The sequence below is a fragment of the Erigeron canadensis genome, unplaced genomic scaffold (genome assembly GCF_010389155.1).
Source record: "Erigeron canadensis isolate Cc75 unplaced genomic scaffold, C_canadensis_v1 Conyza_canadensis_unscaffolded:94, whole genome shotgun sequence".
Classification (NCBI taxonomy): Eukaryota; Viridiplantae; Streptophyta; class Magnoliopsida; order Asterales; family Asteraceae; genus Erigeron; species Erigeron canadensis.
In genome coordinates, this window is record NW_025215834.1 from 5,302 (window position 1) to 16,355 (window position 11,054).

General features: G+C 34.0%; 2 protein-coding genes across 4 annotated transcripts; one reads left to right on the forward strand and one right to left on the reverse strand.

The window, feature by feature from the left end:
- Nucleotides 1-266: 266 nt before the first annotated feature.
- LOC122584653 (probable membrane-associated kinase regulator 4) lies at nucleotides 267-1,454 on the forward strand. Its single transcript, XM_043756697.1, has one exon. The coding sequence runs from the start codon at nucleotides 317-319 to the stop codon at nucleotides 1,277-1,279; it is 963 nt and encodes a 320-aa protein (XP_043612632.1). The 5' UTR covers nucleotides 267-316; the 3' UTR covers nucleotides 1,280-1,454.
- Nucleotides 1,455-5,638: 4,184 nt separating this feature from the next.
- LOC122584648 (ankyrin repeat-containing protein ITN1-like) lies at nucleotides 5,639-10,321 on the reverse strand. 3 transcript variants are annotated; one of them, XM_043756692.1, is made up of 5 exons: nucleotides 10,117-10,321; nucleotides 9,056-9,550; nucleotides 8,182-8,591; nucleotides 6,856-7,690; nucleotides 5,639-5,651 (listed from the first exon to the last, which is right to left on the reverse strand). In XM_043756692.1, the coding sequence occupies exons 1-4, from the start codon at nucleotides 10,136-10,138 to the stop codon at nucleotides 6,857-6,859; spliced, it is 1,761 nt and encodes a 586-aa protein (XP_043612627.1). In that variant the 5' UTR covers nucleotides 10,139-10,321; the 3' UTR covers nucleotides 5,639-5,651; nucleotide 6,856. The 3 variants fall into 3 exon arrangements, with proteins under 3 accessions (XP_043612627.1, XP_043612626.1, XP_043612625.1); XM_043756691.1 differs by lacking the exon at nucleotides 5,639-5,651 and adding an exon at nucleotides 5,823-5,911; XM_043756690.1 differs by lacking the exon at nucleotides 5,639-5,651 and having other exon boundaries at nucleotides 6,230-7,690; nucleotides 10,117-10,320.
- Between the last annotated feature and the right edge of the window lie 733 nt (nucleotides 10,322-11,054).

The following is an 11,054-nucleotide window of genomic DNA, read 5'->3' on the forward strand; positions in this document are numbered from 1 at the left end:
AACAAGTTAACAAGTTACTTGCGTTTGCCCTTAAAATAGTAAACACCGCAAAAGACGTGTGAAAGCTCACTAGAATACATCTTTGCTTTTTATGCCATTCGTGTTAATTAGTATCAAGTTCAATATATACTTAATTAATTATACTTGTACTTAATTATCAATTGTAAATAATATGAATCACACATGCGTCTAAAGTGTCTACATAGGTTCTATATAAAGAGCTTAATTTGCCACCATTTGGCAACTCTATTATCCTTAAAGCATATCCTCGATCTTGAACACACCATATATATCCCTCTAGCTAGATTTTTTCACAATGCCTATTGATTCGGTTCTAAATTCCATTTTCAATAAAGATGTCAAACAAGAAGATGAGGAAGAAGAAGAAGAATACATAGACATGGAAGTAAGTACGTTTAAAAATCTATTATGTCACTCGAGTTCAAATGAATTCGAGTTTCAGATGTTTTCAAGCTCATCGGATAGAGAATTAACTTCAACTTCTCCTGCTGATGAGCTTTTTTACAAAGGAAAACTTCTTCCCCTTCATTTACCACCGCGCTTACAAATGGTTGAAAAGATCCTCCAAGACAAAAACAAGGACACTTTCGACGACGAGTTCTTTAGCACCCCATTAGCCACGAGCACCTACGCCACACCTATTGAAACTACCCCAATCGGGTCATGCAACATTTCACCTTCCACTTCTTGTCAAGTCAGTAGGGAACTCAAACCCGAAGACTACTTATTTCTTGATGATCATAAAACTGAAAGCCCTAAAAAATCTTGGACCAAAAAGCTTACTCTAACCAAACAATCTTCTTTCGGGTCTAAGCTAAAGGCATCCAGAGATTATCTCAAGTCCTTTTTTGGTAAATCATTAGGCGGTTCGGATGAATCAAGAAACAAAGTTTCAAGAACAAGTGGAAAGAAGATCAAAGAAAAACTTGATAGTAACATTATTGTCAATCGTCTTCGTCATAGAAGAAGATCATTCTCTGGCGCAATCAAGAGATTTTCGATGACGACGACAAACATTTCACATGGGCCTTCATCGAGTATTTCCAACAGTTCTAGTGAGTTAGAGGTATATTCTAGAAGAATCAATACAAGTTCTGAGATCGAAAACCAAATACAAAGTGCAATTGCTCATTGCAAAAGGTCACAACAGCAGTTGCATTCAAGAAATAAAACCATAAGTGACCTGGCTTTTTGCTCTTTAGCAGCTTCAAGAGTTGTATGTGATGATCAAGACAGACATGTACTTTGTAGGGGTTGATGAACGAACATTTATGTCATAATTAAATTTTGAAATTTTGGTGTCATTTGTGCAAAGATTAAAACTTACAGGGTGTTTTGTACTTTAAACTACAACATGATATATGAAAGTGCACTGGAGCCTCATCAACAAGTGGACTATATGAATTATGTACGAATTGTAAATGTAACTTATAAATTACACCATAATTGGACATTGTGAACATTTTCCATTGTGCTTATATTCCAAATATATATAAATCGTACATTGGTCAGAAAGTTTCGTCCAATATATATCGTTCAATACTTACACTTTTGACTAATATATTATTAGTTCCTTAATTACGAGCTTTTTCAAAGGTAAGTTGCTAGCTCGTGCATGTGTGGATGTTAATAAAGGTCCAAAGTATACCTTACATTAGTTCAACTGGATATGAATAATATATAGATCGCTGTTCTAAACATGTATATGCTTGTAAATCAAACGAGATGGGTACCCGCACAATGCAGCGGTAATGGCGGCAACGGGGGTGCTAGTGGTGGTGATGGTAACGATGTGGTTATTAATCTAAAAATAATTGACATAAATTGTAGTGTAGTTATTTTATGGTTAAGAGATGTATCTTTTGTAAATAACTTTATTAAAAATATTATAGAGATATTAAGTGGAAATATAATTAATAAAAGAGATAGATAGTTTGGATAAATATGCGTGTAAAATATTTTAGGGATATATTTGGTAGATTTAGTGTGTGATTTAGGAATGTGTTAAAAATTAAGGGTATTTTGGGTATTTTAAAGGTAGAGAGTTGAAAAGAGGAGATGGTAGTTTGTTTATTAATATAGTATAGATAAGATTATTTCCAATGATGACGCACGTCGTTGCTCGTCAGTTTTATTATACCAGATTATCAGCTTCATCTTATCGATCACTTTTAGAGTGACTTCCAAACTGAGAAAATATTTACATCGTCTTTTGCCTGATCATCTGTTAATTAACCGACGAACATAACGACAAGACGTTGCATAGCTAGGACGTCGGTTAGGTACGTGATGCCAAATTAGCGAAGAGCAAACTAGTAATTAAACCGTTGGGAGCATACTAAGTTTCAGAATTACGTACCGACATGCAGCTAGGTATTAAGACTTGGGGTGCATTAATTATAAGACGTTCCTTTGCTTGACATGTTTCGTTTTCAAGACTTTCGATTAGATTTGCATAATCACCTATTTGAATGAGAGAAAAACTATGGTTACAGATCGGTATTACTATAATTTGATTTTATTATTTTGGGTTTTGTAAAATGCAGTAGTCATATATAGGGGATTTAATTAAGGTGTACTCGTATTAAATAATTTATCTTAAAATTTAGGGATGGACATTTGATAAAGATACTATCAACTTTTATATGTATAACATTTTTCTATTATTTTATTCATTAACAAACCAAAGAACACTAATAAGCTCGATCAATCAACTACGAGTAATTTTAAAAAGATGGCTCTTCTGTTTTAGTGCAATTCGAGTCAAACAAAGTAATCAAAGCAAAGAAATCAACAAAGACCAGGATGGTGACATGGCAGCCATCTACTTTAAATCTTTATCTATAATTAACACGTTATATTATTGGAGTTTGCTAAATATAGTTTTTAGGACTGTGTTTAAGGTGTATAAATTGTTTGTATATTTACCATGAAAATCAGGGGGCGGACTTTTAATATGGAAGATACGAGTTTTTTTATGCACGTTAAATACATACCTTAGGGCTATATTTAGCATTTCCCTATATATCTATAGCTTGGATAATGATAAATCAACCTAATTGGTGTGCCTAAAGATATGCCTAATCATAAGATGATGACATGTGGAAAAATCAGGGGGCAAGATTAGGAAAGAGAATTAGTGAAATCCACATGTCAAATTATTAAGGTTTTAAGTTAATTTTTAGGCATATGAATTAGGTTGATTAACCATTTTCCTAATAGCTTTTCAATTTGTGATTAGCAGGCCTATTTTTCTTTTCTTTTTTTCTCTCTTTTTCTTTTTTTTTTATTGTTATTTTTTTTTATGTTCAATTTTTAGACTTGGGCTTTTGAGAACTCATAAAAAAAAAAAACTTAAGAATCATTCTGGACCACACATTAATTCTCTCTTTCTCTCTCTTCAATTAAATAATAAAATTCACCCAAATCATTCAAAATGTTTTATCTCACAAACCGTAAATCGTTAGACGAAACAAAAAGCATGGGTAGTCTTAAAATTTCGTCCTCTTTTATTAGAGATTCAATTCGATATACTTTTGACGACTTTTTAATTTTTGATTTTGGTGAATTTTCTTATTTAATTGAAGAGAGATAAAGAGAAAAAAAAATGAGTGGTCCAAAATAATTGTTGAGTTTTTTTTTATTTGTGGGTTCTTAAATAACCCTTCCTTTAGGCTATATATATATATAACCCAAGTTAATGATCCACTTGGCGTTAATGCTCTAGAAAATTACATTTGTTAAGATAATCATTTTATCAAAGGCATTACATTATATTTAAAATGGTTATCACTGACCAAACATATAGACACGTATGTCTCTTAATAGCATTTAAAGGACACCTGACTAGATTAAATAACGATTAGTTATATAAACATAAAATAAACGTTCACTTTAAAGCAGAAAAAAGGATCCAAATCCAGACAAAAACCCTTATAATTATGCTTTAACTTGATTAATTTAATTATCGGGTGACCCAAAATCTTAAACCAAGTTAAGATGTCATCCACCAAAACCACTTTTGGTTAATGCTATAAAATAAGGTTGAACTTTAGGACATCACTCAAAACATAATTATGAAGCTTCGGGGAAATAAACAGGTATGAGTGTTTTTTTTTTCCTTGTAACAGACTAACAGGTCAAACATTACAAATCAAGTGAACATTTGAGAGCGCTTCATTTATTTGATGAATTTATTGTATCAATTTCAATAATCTTCATATATCAAATTTGTCTTTGAGTTAGACTAGCATGGTACCCGTGCAATGCAACGGTGGTGACGATGACGGTGGTTTAATAGTGTCGGTGGCGGGCGGTGATTCGACAAGTGGTGTCGAGTGGTTTAACCGTTTAAGTTGATGTAATGGTAACAGTGAAAATATTTTAAAAGATAAGGACTTAGAGTGTAAATTAGCAAGATAAGGGTTTAAAGTGTAAATTAATTCATTAAAGGCAAATTTAGTAATCTTTAATAACCATTTCCATATGAGGTGTTTATTAAGGGTAATTTAATACTTTTACATCTAACCATTGTCTAACATTTTTCAAAAATAAGGGGTTGATAATTATTATAAAAAAATATCGATAAGTATATATATTATTATAGTCTCATTATATATACACACATAGTAAATATGAGTGAATAAATAATTACATTTTTAAATTAATAATCATCCTCATACTAGTTGGACTAGTTGTAATAAACTAGCCTATATTAGGCATTTGGGCGATAAAATGACGGAACATGATATTTTAGAAGTTTGTGAAAGTTTAAGTTGAATTTCATGGAACTTTCAAAGGACATTTCCTTATGATTTAGTCGTATTTAAAATTAGAGATAAAATGTAATGTTAAAGGCACATTTATGAAAGGAGTATTAGTTAACACATACATAAAATCATAAATATGTTTTGTGTAAAAATTACTGATACTTGCACAATTGAACATTTTGGGTGAAGATACTTTCAAGTTATATTATACGGGTTATTGCAATGAAGTTTTTTAGTGGCGTACTTAGTACTTACACATATGAAAAACTTTAGGTGATTAATTATCATATCATATTAGGTTGAGATAACTAAGATTAGTTTAGGTGGTGGTGGTAGGCGGCGACAACAAGTGTGTGGCAATGAGCACTCTCAATCAGGGCCAATTTAATTAGGTGGACTGAAATTGCTCAAATTTAACTCGAGCAACTATAACTTTTACGTCAAGATTATCAACCTAGAATTTATTAATCTGGATTCTGGACCCATCCCACATAACCTGATTATACATGGCTTGCAGGTCATATGAGTTGGTCTTAAATTAACTAGCTTTAAAGTCAATATATGCTTATAAATGCATCAAATAACAAGGTTAAAAAAGTACACGATAACCAAAACCAAAATAGTTACAATTACCAGATCCTTGTGATATGTATTTATTTACAGGAATTGATAAATCTAAAAAGAAAAGTAAGTAACTGCTCCTTCCGCGGGTTTTGAGCCCTAATACCTCGACGGTTTATGGGGGAGGTTAAGATGTAGGTAGACCTTACCTCTACCTAAGTAGAGAGACTACTTCCAGTTTCTACCTAAATGGTAGAAAAGATCCTTGTGATATGTATTTATTTACAGGAATTGATAAATCTAAAAAGAAAAGTAAGTAACTGCTCAGTGTCGCCTTCCGCGGGTTTTGAGCCCTAATACCTCGACGGTTTATGGGGGAGGTTAAGATGTAGGTAGACCTTACCTCTACCTAAGTAGAGAGACTACTTCCAGTTTCTACCTAAATGGTAGAAAAGACCCTCCAACCTTTGCATGGGATGAGGATCGAACCCATGACCTCTGTCTCCAGCGGCAAGGGTGTTTACCACTTATCCAACCATGCTGCTTGAGAATTGATAAATCTACAAACACATTTTAGCCATTCACAATTTATTTCTTATCTTGAAAAAAGTATGTTTGACTTGACAACCCAAAAAACCAACCCGGACCTGACTTACAAAATATCGGGTTGGAAGGTTAAGATTACACTTACTAAACCCAGGTTTTAGATTTTCGGGTCAGCCCTAATAGCAATGCATAAGACAATTTTGTAAATAAATGTCTTTGGAAAAAGAAGCATAGAAGTAGGGTATAGAAATACCAATTAGGAAGAAAAAAACCTTATTTAAACACTTCGTCAATCATATTGGTGCCTGCATTATATAAAACACACACACACAAAAACGCAAAATACATCGCCCACAATTCAATTCAAAACCATACATTAACAATACTTGACCCTTTGATATATCACCTGGGCGTCATTCATGCCACAATAAGTCAATGACAAGCTCTTTTATCATTCATATTTACATCTTTAGTAATATTGTTACATAACCAGTTAACCACAAACCATCATTGGTTCATACATCGTGACTCGTCACCAGCCAACCCTACCATGAACCACCCGCGTTTCTTTAGGAGGAGAAAAGGTTACGTTAAACTAGTTGGCTGGAATCGCCATAGTCCCCACCACTGGTTTATCCAATCACTATGACTCCCACAATCGTTTTCAACAAAAAAACATGGGTCTATAGTCAAGGATATGAAGAACACAAAATGAGACTCTGAAAAGTGGTATGAGAATACAATATACAGCATATATCAATAACTACCCACAACTCTTTGAAATTATTAATCGGTCAACTAGTTCTTCTGTCTATATCCAGTTATAACCTCATAACATCAAAAGAATCCTGGTAATTGACCAAAAGAACCCGGTAAAGTATTTGGACTTCATAATTTCAGATTTCATTGTTGACTAAACTTAGCTATAGACTGTAGAGTAAAAACTACATCGTGTTACCTCATATGGCATAGATTCTGTCAATTTCCGAGTTAGAAAACTCAGAGTGATGCCAAGAGTTTGAACCACTTTTTGCAATCTTCTCCTTCTTTCTCTTCAACCGTGTTTTCTTGGATTTGAGCACATAATAAGTCATGGTTCCCAGAACCCCTGCCATAATAATTCCCCCAACAACTGTTATCAAAATGGCAGCCCATTTATATTTTCGACCAACCACAATATAAGAAGAGGCCATGAAAGCCACTGAAGTGCACACAGAAGCCAACCACATGAGTTTATTAATCACCTCAACCACCCTTCTTTCTGCTTTTGTCTCACCCCTAACCAATGTAATCTGAACCACCACCACAGCTAAAGAAGTGAAAAGAGCAATGGCATTAAAAATGAAAAATATTTTGAAAGAAACCTTGTCCACCACCACCGCCATCCCATAATTATCATCACCACCAGGGACTGTGAAAATGGCAGCAAAGGCAACGGTTGCAAAAAGCACAGCCACCACAGTAACTGAATTGGTGGCATTGTTGATCCCTTCACGGTGGAGCTTTCTGAGCTCTTTAGCGATTCCATGGACGTTCTTGTTTGTCTTTTTAGTTTGTAAAAGTTGATTGTGGACATCGTTTTTAATCTGAGTTACTGTGTTCCTTAACTCGTCTCTTGGTTGGTTTAGTTCGTTTGCTCGGACTGCCCCACAACGAGTAAGGCATGCTATTATATCAGAAGAGTCTTCAGATAAGGGAAGCCCTTCGGCAATGTCAAGAGCAGTTTTGTGATCACGAGTAAGTGCATTAACATTAGCACTGGTATCAGGGAGACTAAGCAACTCGTTTACTATCTGCAATATTAAGAAAAACAGATCGGATCAGTATTTTGTAGAGATGTCAAATGTGACAACGTTGGATTTGGGATGTATAACATCTAAAATGGGTCAAATTGGCATAATGTCTCCCATATTCTATATGTGATGGATACAATCTCCTAGATAGTATCATTCAAAGACTTTTAAAAAGAAAAAAAACTATTATTCGAAGATTTTCGAAATAAAAACTATTATTCAAAAATTTAGATTCCTACTATTTTTGAAACCATAACCGATTCATTAGTATTTATAAAGCTGGACCAAAAAGTGTTTGTGGGTCCATCCAGCTGGGCTGATCACTTCAGGCCATACTAAAAAGTGGCATTATAAGCCGAACTAGTTTTGACCATTTACCCAGCCCACACAAGACACAACCATTAATCTAAACGCATTGTAGCTCTAACCAAATCATGTACCATATGGGTCAATGAAGATTAATAAGAAAAAGTAAAGCAACTAAAGTTTACATCTGCTCGTTTTTTTCTGGTAGCTACATGCAACGCAGTAAAGCCCTTCTTGTCAGGCAGCATAACTATAGCTGCATCAGCCTCTAATAGCAACTTTACAACCTCACTGCTGACACCTTTCACAGCCATATGCAATGCGGTCTGTCCTTTCGTGTCTGTCCTTCTAGCCAGAAGCGGATCCTTATCAAGTAAAGCCTTTACAATCTCAACATGCCCGGATCTAGCTGCAAAATGCAATGCATTTTTACCATTTGATCTTGAAATATCTAACAAGCTACGATCTTTTGATAGCAGCTCCTTAACAACAGCAGTGTGTCCTCTTGTGGCTGCAGTTATGAGAGGGGTTGCGTTTCTTTGTGATCTTGTTTGGCATAGGGATGGGTCATGGTCAAGTAGCAGCTTGACTACAGCTGCAATAAAATGTCAAGAAAAATATGTTGGCATAACTTCGTGAGTATGAAACGGTTTAAAAACAAATCTTTTGACCACAGTTAGCTCAGATAATTGGTTTCCTTACAAAGGTTCCTTATCTGCTTATTCAGAGAAGATTCTTTTGAACCAAATTTAGCCATGATCGCTTTTACACAATACTCAAAATCAAGTGGCAATGAACGGTTTAAACCCACATCCAAAAACCTCCCGAATGTAATAGAAGTAGAACTTTTCTTGTGTTTATCATCAAAGTTATAGAGTTTTCTTTTTTATGGTAAAGGGCCAGTACCCCAGGAAAACTTTTCTATAGAGATATTATCTATGTCTATCTATACACATCCTCCATGTAAAAAAACATAAATCCGTTAGAGGAGTCTAAAAACTATTTCTTTTATGTTAATTACACCAATTCAAACAATATAAAAAGTTAAAGAGCCTTTACCATCATGTCCTTGACTAGCAGCTATGTGCAAAGTATCAAACTCCAACCGGCTTTTCCTTGTAATTGTTTCCTTATTCGAGTACTTCAACAACTCCTTCACAACTTCAAGATGCCCCTTCTCAGCAGCCGAATACAACGCTGTTTCACCCAACTCATTCACCTCGTTCACAACCGACGCACGAATCTCTGCAACCTCCGCATCAAAATCCGCCCCACTTAAAGTCCCCACCATTTGCGAATCAATATCATCAAGAATCTGCTTCACAGCAGCCAGATCACCCCGTTGAGCCGCTAAATGAAGCTCCGTATCGTTATGCCTACCCGTCACTTGTTTCACATACTTCTTCTTCCCAGCTTGATCCATCCGCTTCCCCGAATTCGATAGGACCAAAGCTGGAGCCGTCGCAGAAGACGGGGAAGGGGACGGTGATGGTTCACCAATAAGGTTCTGATTATGTTTAGTTGGAGTCATCATCAGCCCTTTTTCTATATCTCCTATACAATTTCAGCAGTAACTATTAAATTAATTACCATCATATATTCATACAAAAAGATCAAAATTTTCAGATAACCCATCAAAGATTTAACAATAACTATTATATTAATTACCATCATATGTTCACCAAAAAAACCACCTCCAAGATAGTGGTCGCATCAGTTCGAACCCCACTAGTTACTGGGTGGTCAATAAAGGGCTAAAAAGTTATAGTTAGGCCGTCTACATCCGAGTCAAAAGACCTCGTTTAACAGTTTACATATTTATACAAAAAAGATCAAAACTTTCAGATTACCCATCAAGAAGTAATAAATAATTCTATCAATTTTAAGAATAATAATTTCAATTATCTTTAATACAGAAACTTGAAAATTGGAATAACTTTAGGTGATAGTCAACTTACAAGCATCTACAGCTTTGATAAGATCATATACATAACTAAACATATAATAACAAAATTCAAGAATATGCAGCTGAATCAACCAAGTAGCAAAAAGTAGACATATACTAATATACATATACAGAAAAGAAAGAAGTAAAAAGATAGATAAACAAACATAAGTACCTTCATTGAAGGATGAAGCCATGTTTGGATTTAGATGGGGGGATAATAAAAAAAAAAGGATTTTTTTAGTTAGTGGAATTGAAATTTTGGGGGATTGTAAAGTTTTTGGATGGAATCTTGGTTTGCTTTGACAGGAATGAATGTATGTTTGATTAGAGAGAGAAACAGAGGAAAAAACACACAACCAAAAGAAAGAAAGACTTGGTCTACAGACTCTACAGTCAACTCACCACTTGAGTTTAGTGACCCCCGAGTGAATATTTTCTTAGTCCTTCGACTTTTACTTATGTTACAACAACTCACTTTTTTAAGTAATAACGATCCTAAAATAAATTAAAAATGTTAAATGCAAAAATATTACGGGTAAGGTTGTTTTGTTAATGTCTTCCACATGGTTGTACGACTCTACAACATATGTATTATTACATGTAAGGTTTACATGAGACTTATTCAATTCATATATGAACATAAATAATATTATGTATAATTTGATCTATTTCATATGTGAACGGATTTTTTCATAAATATCATTCACATATGAATATAAGTTTTAATTTGAAGTTTATTTTGATTCAAATGATTAACAAATGAACTTTTTTCTATACATTATAGGATAATTTATCGTTAAATAACAATATATAAAAAAAATTTACAAAGTTTCGATTAATATATGTGTATATAGATACACATTTAGGAGCTCTTTATTTTGTTGGAATATATGATGGTTTGAGTTTATACTCAAGGGGCCGGGTTTAACTCATATTGTGTTCATGATTCATGTTTGACACTATAATTTGTTTATAAGGTTCAGCTAATTACTCCGTACTTGACAAATGGTAAAAGTGGTAAAAGTGAGATTAAGTTTTTAAAACTTCAATTAGACAATAGGTAAATGGGAAAAAGTCGTCGGACTTTTGGAACCTATTATTATTCTTCAT

Coding starts and splice junctions, on each gene's coding strand:
- LOC122584653 (XM_043756697.1), top strand. CDS start 317: ATGCCTATTGATTCGGTTCTAAATTCCATTTTCAATAAAGATGTCAAA.
- LOC122584648 (XM_043756692.1), bottom strand. CDS start 10,138: ATGGCTTCATCCTTCAATGAAG. Junction 8,592..9,055: donor TGCTAGTCAAGGACATGATG/GTAAAGGCTCTT, acceptor ATTTTATTGCAG/CTGTAGTCAAGCTGCTACTT. Junction 7,691..8,181: donor CCAGAAAAAAACGAGCAGAT/GTAAACTTTAGT, acceptor TTAATATTGCAG/ATAGTAAACGAGTTGCTTAG.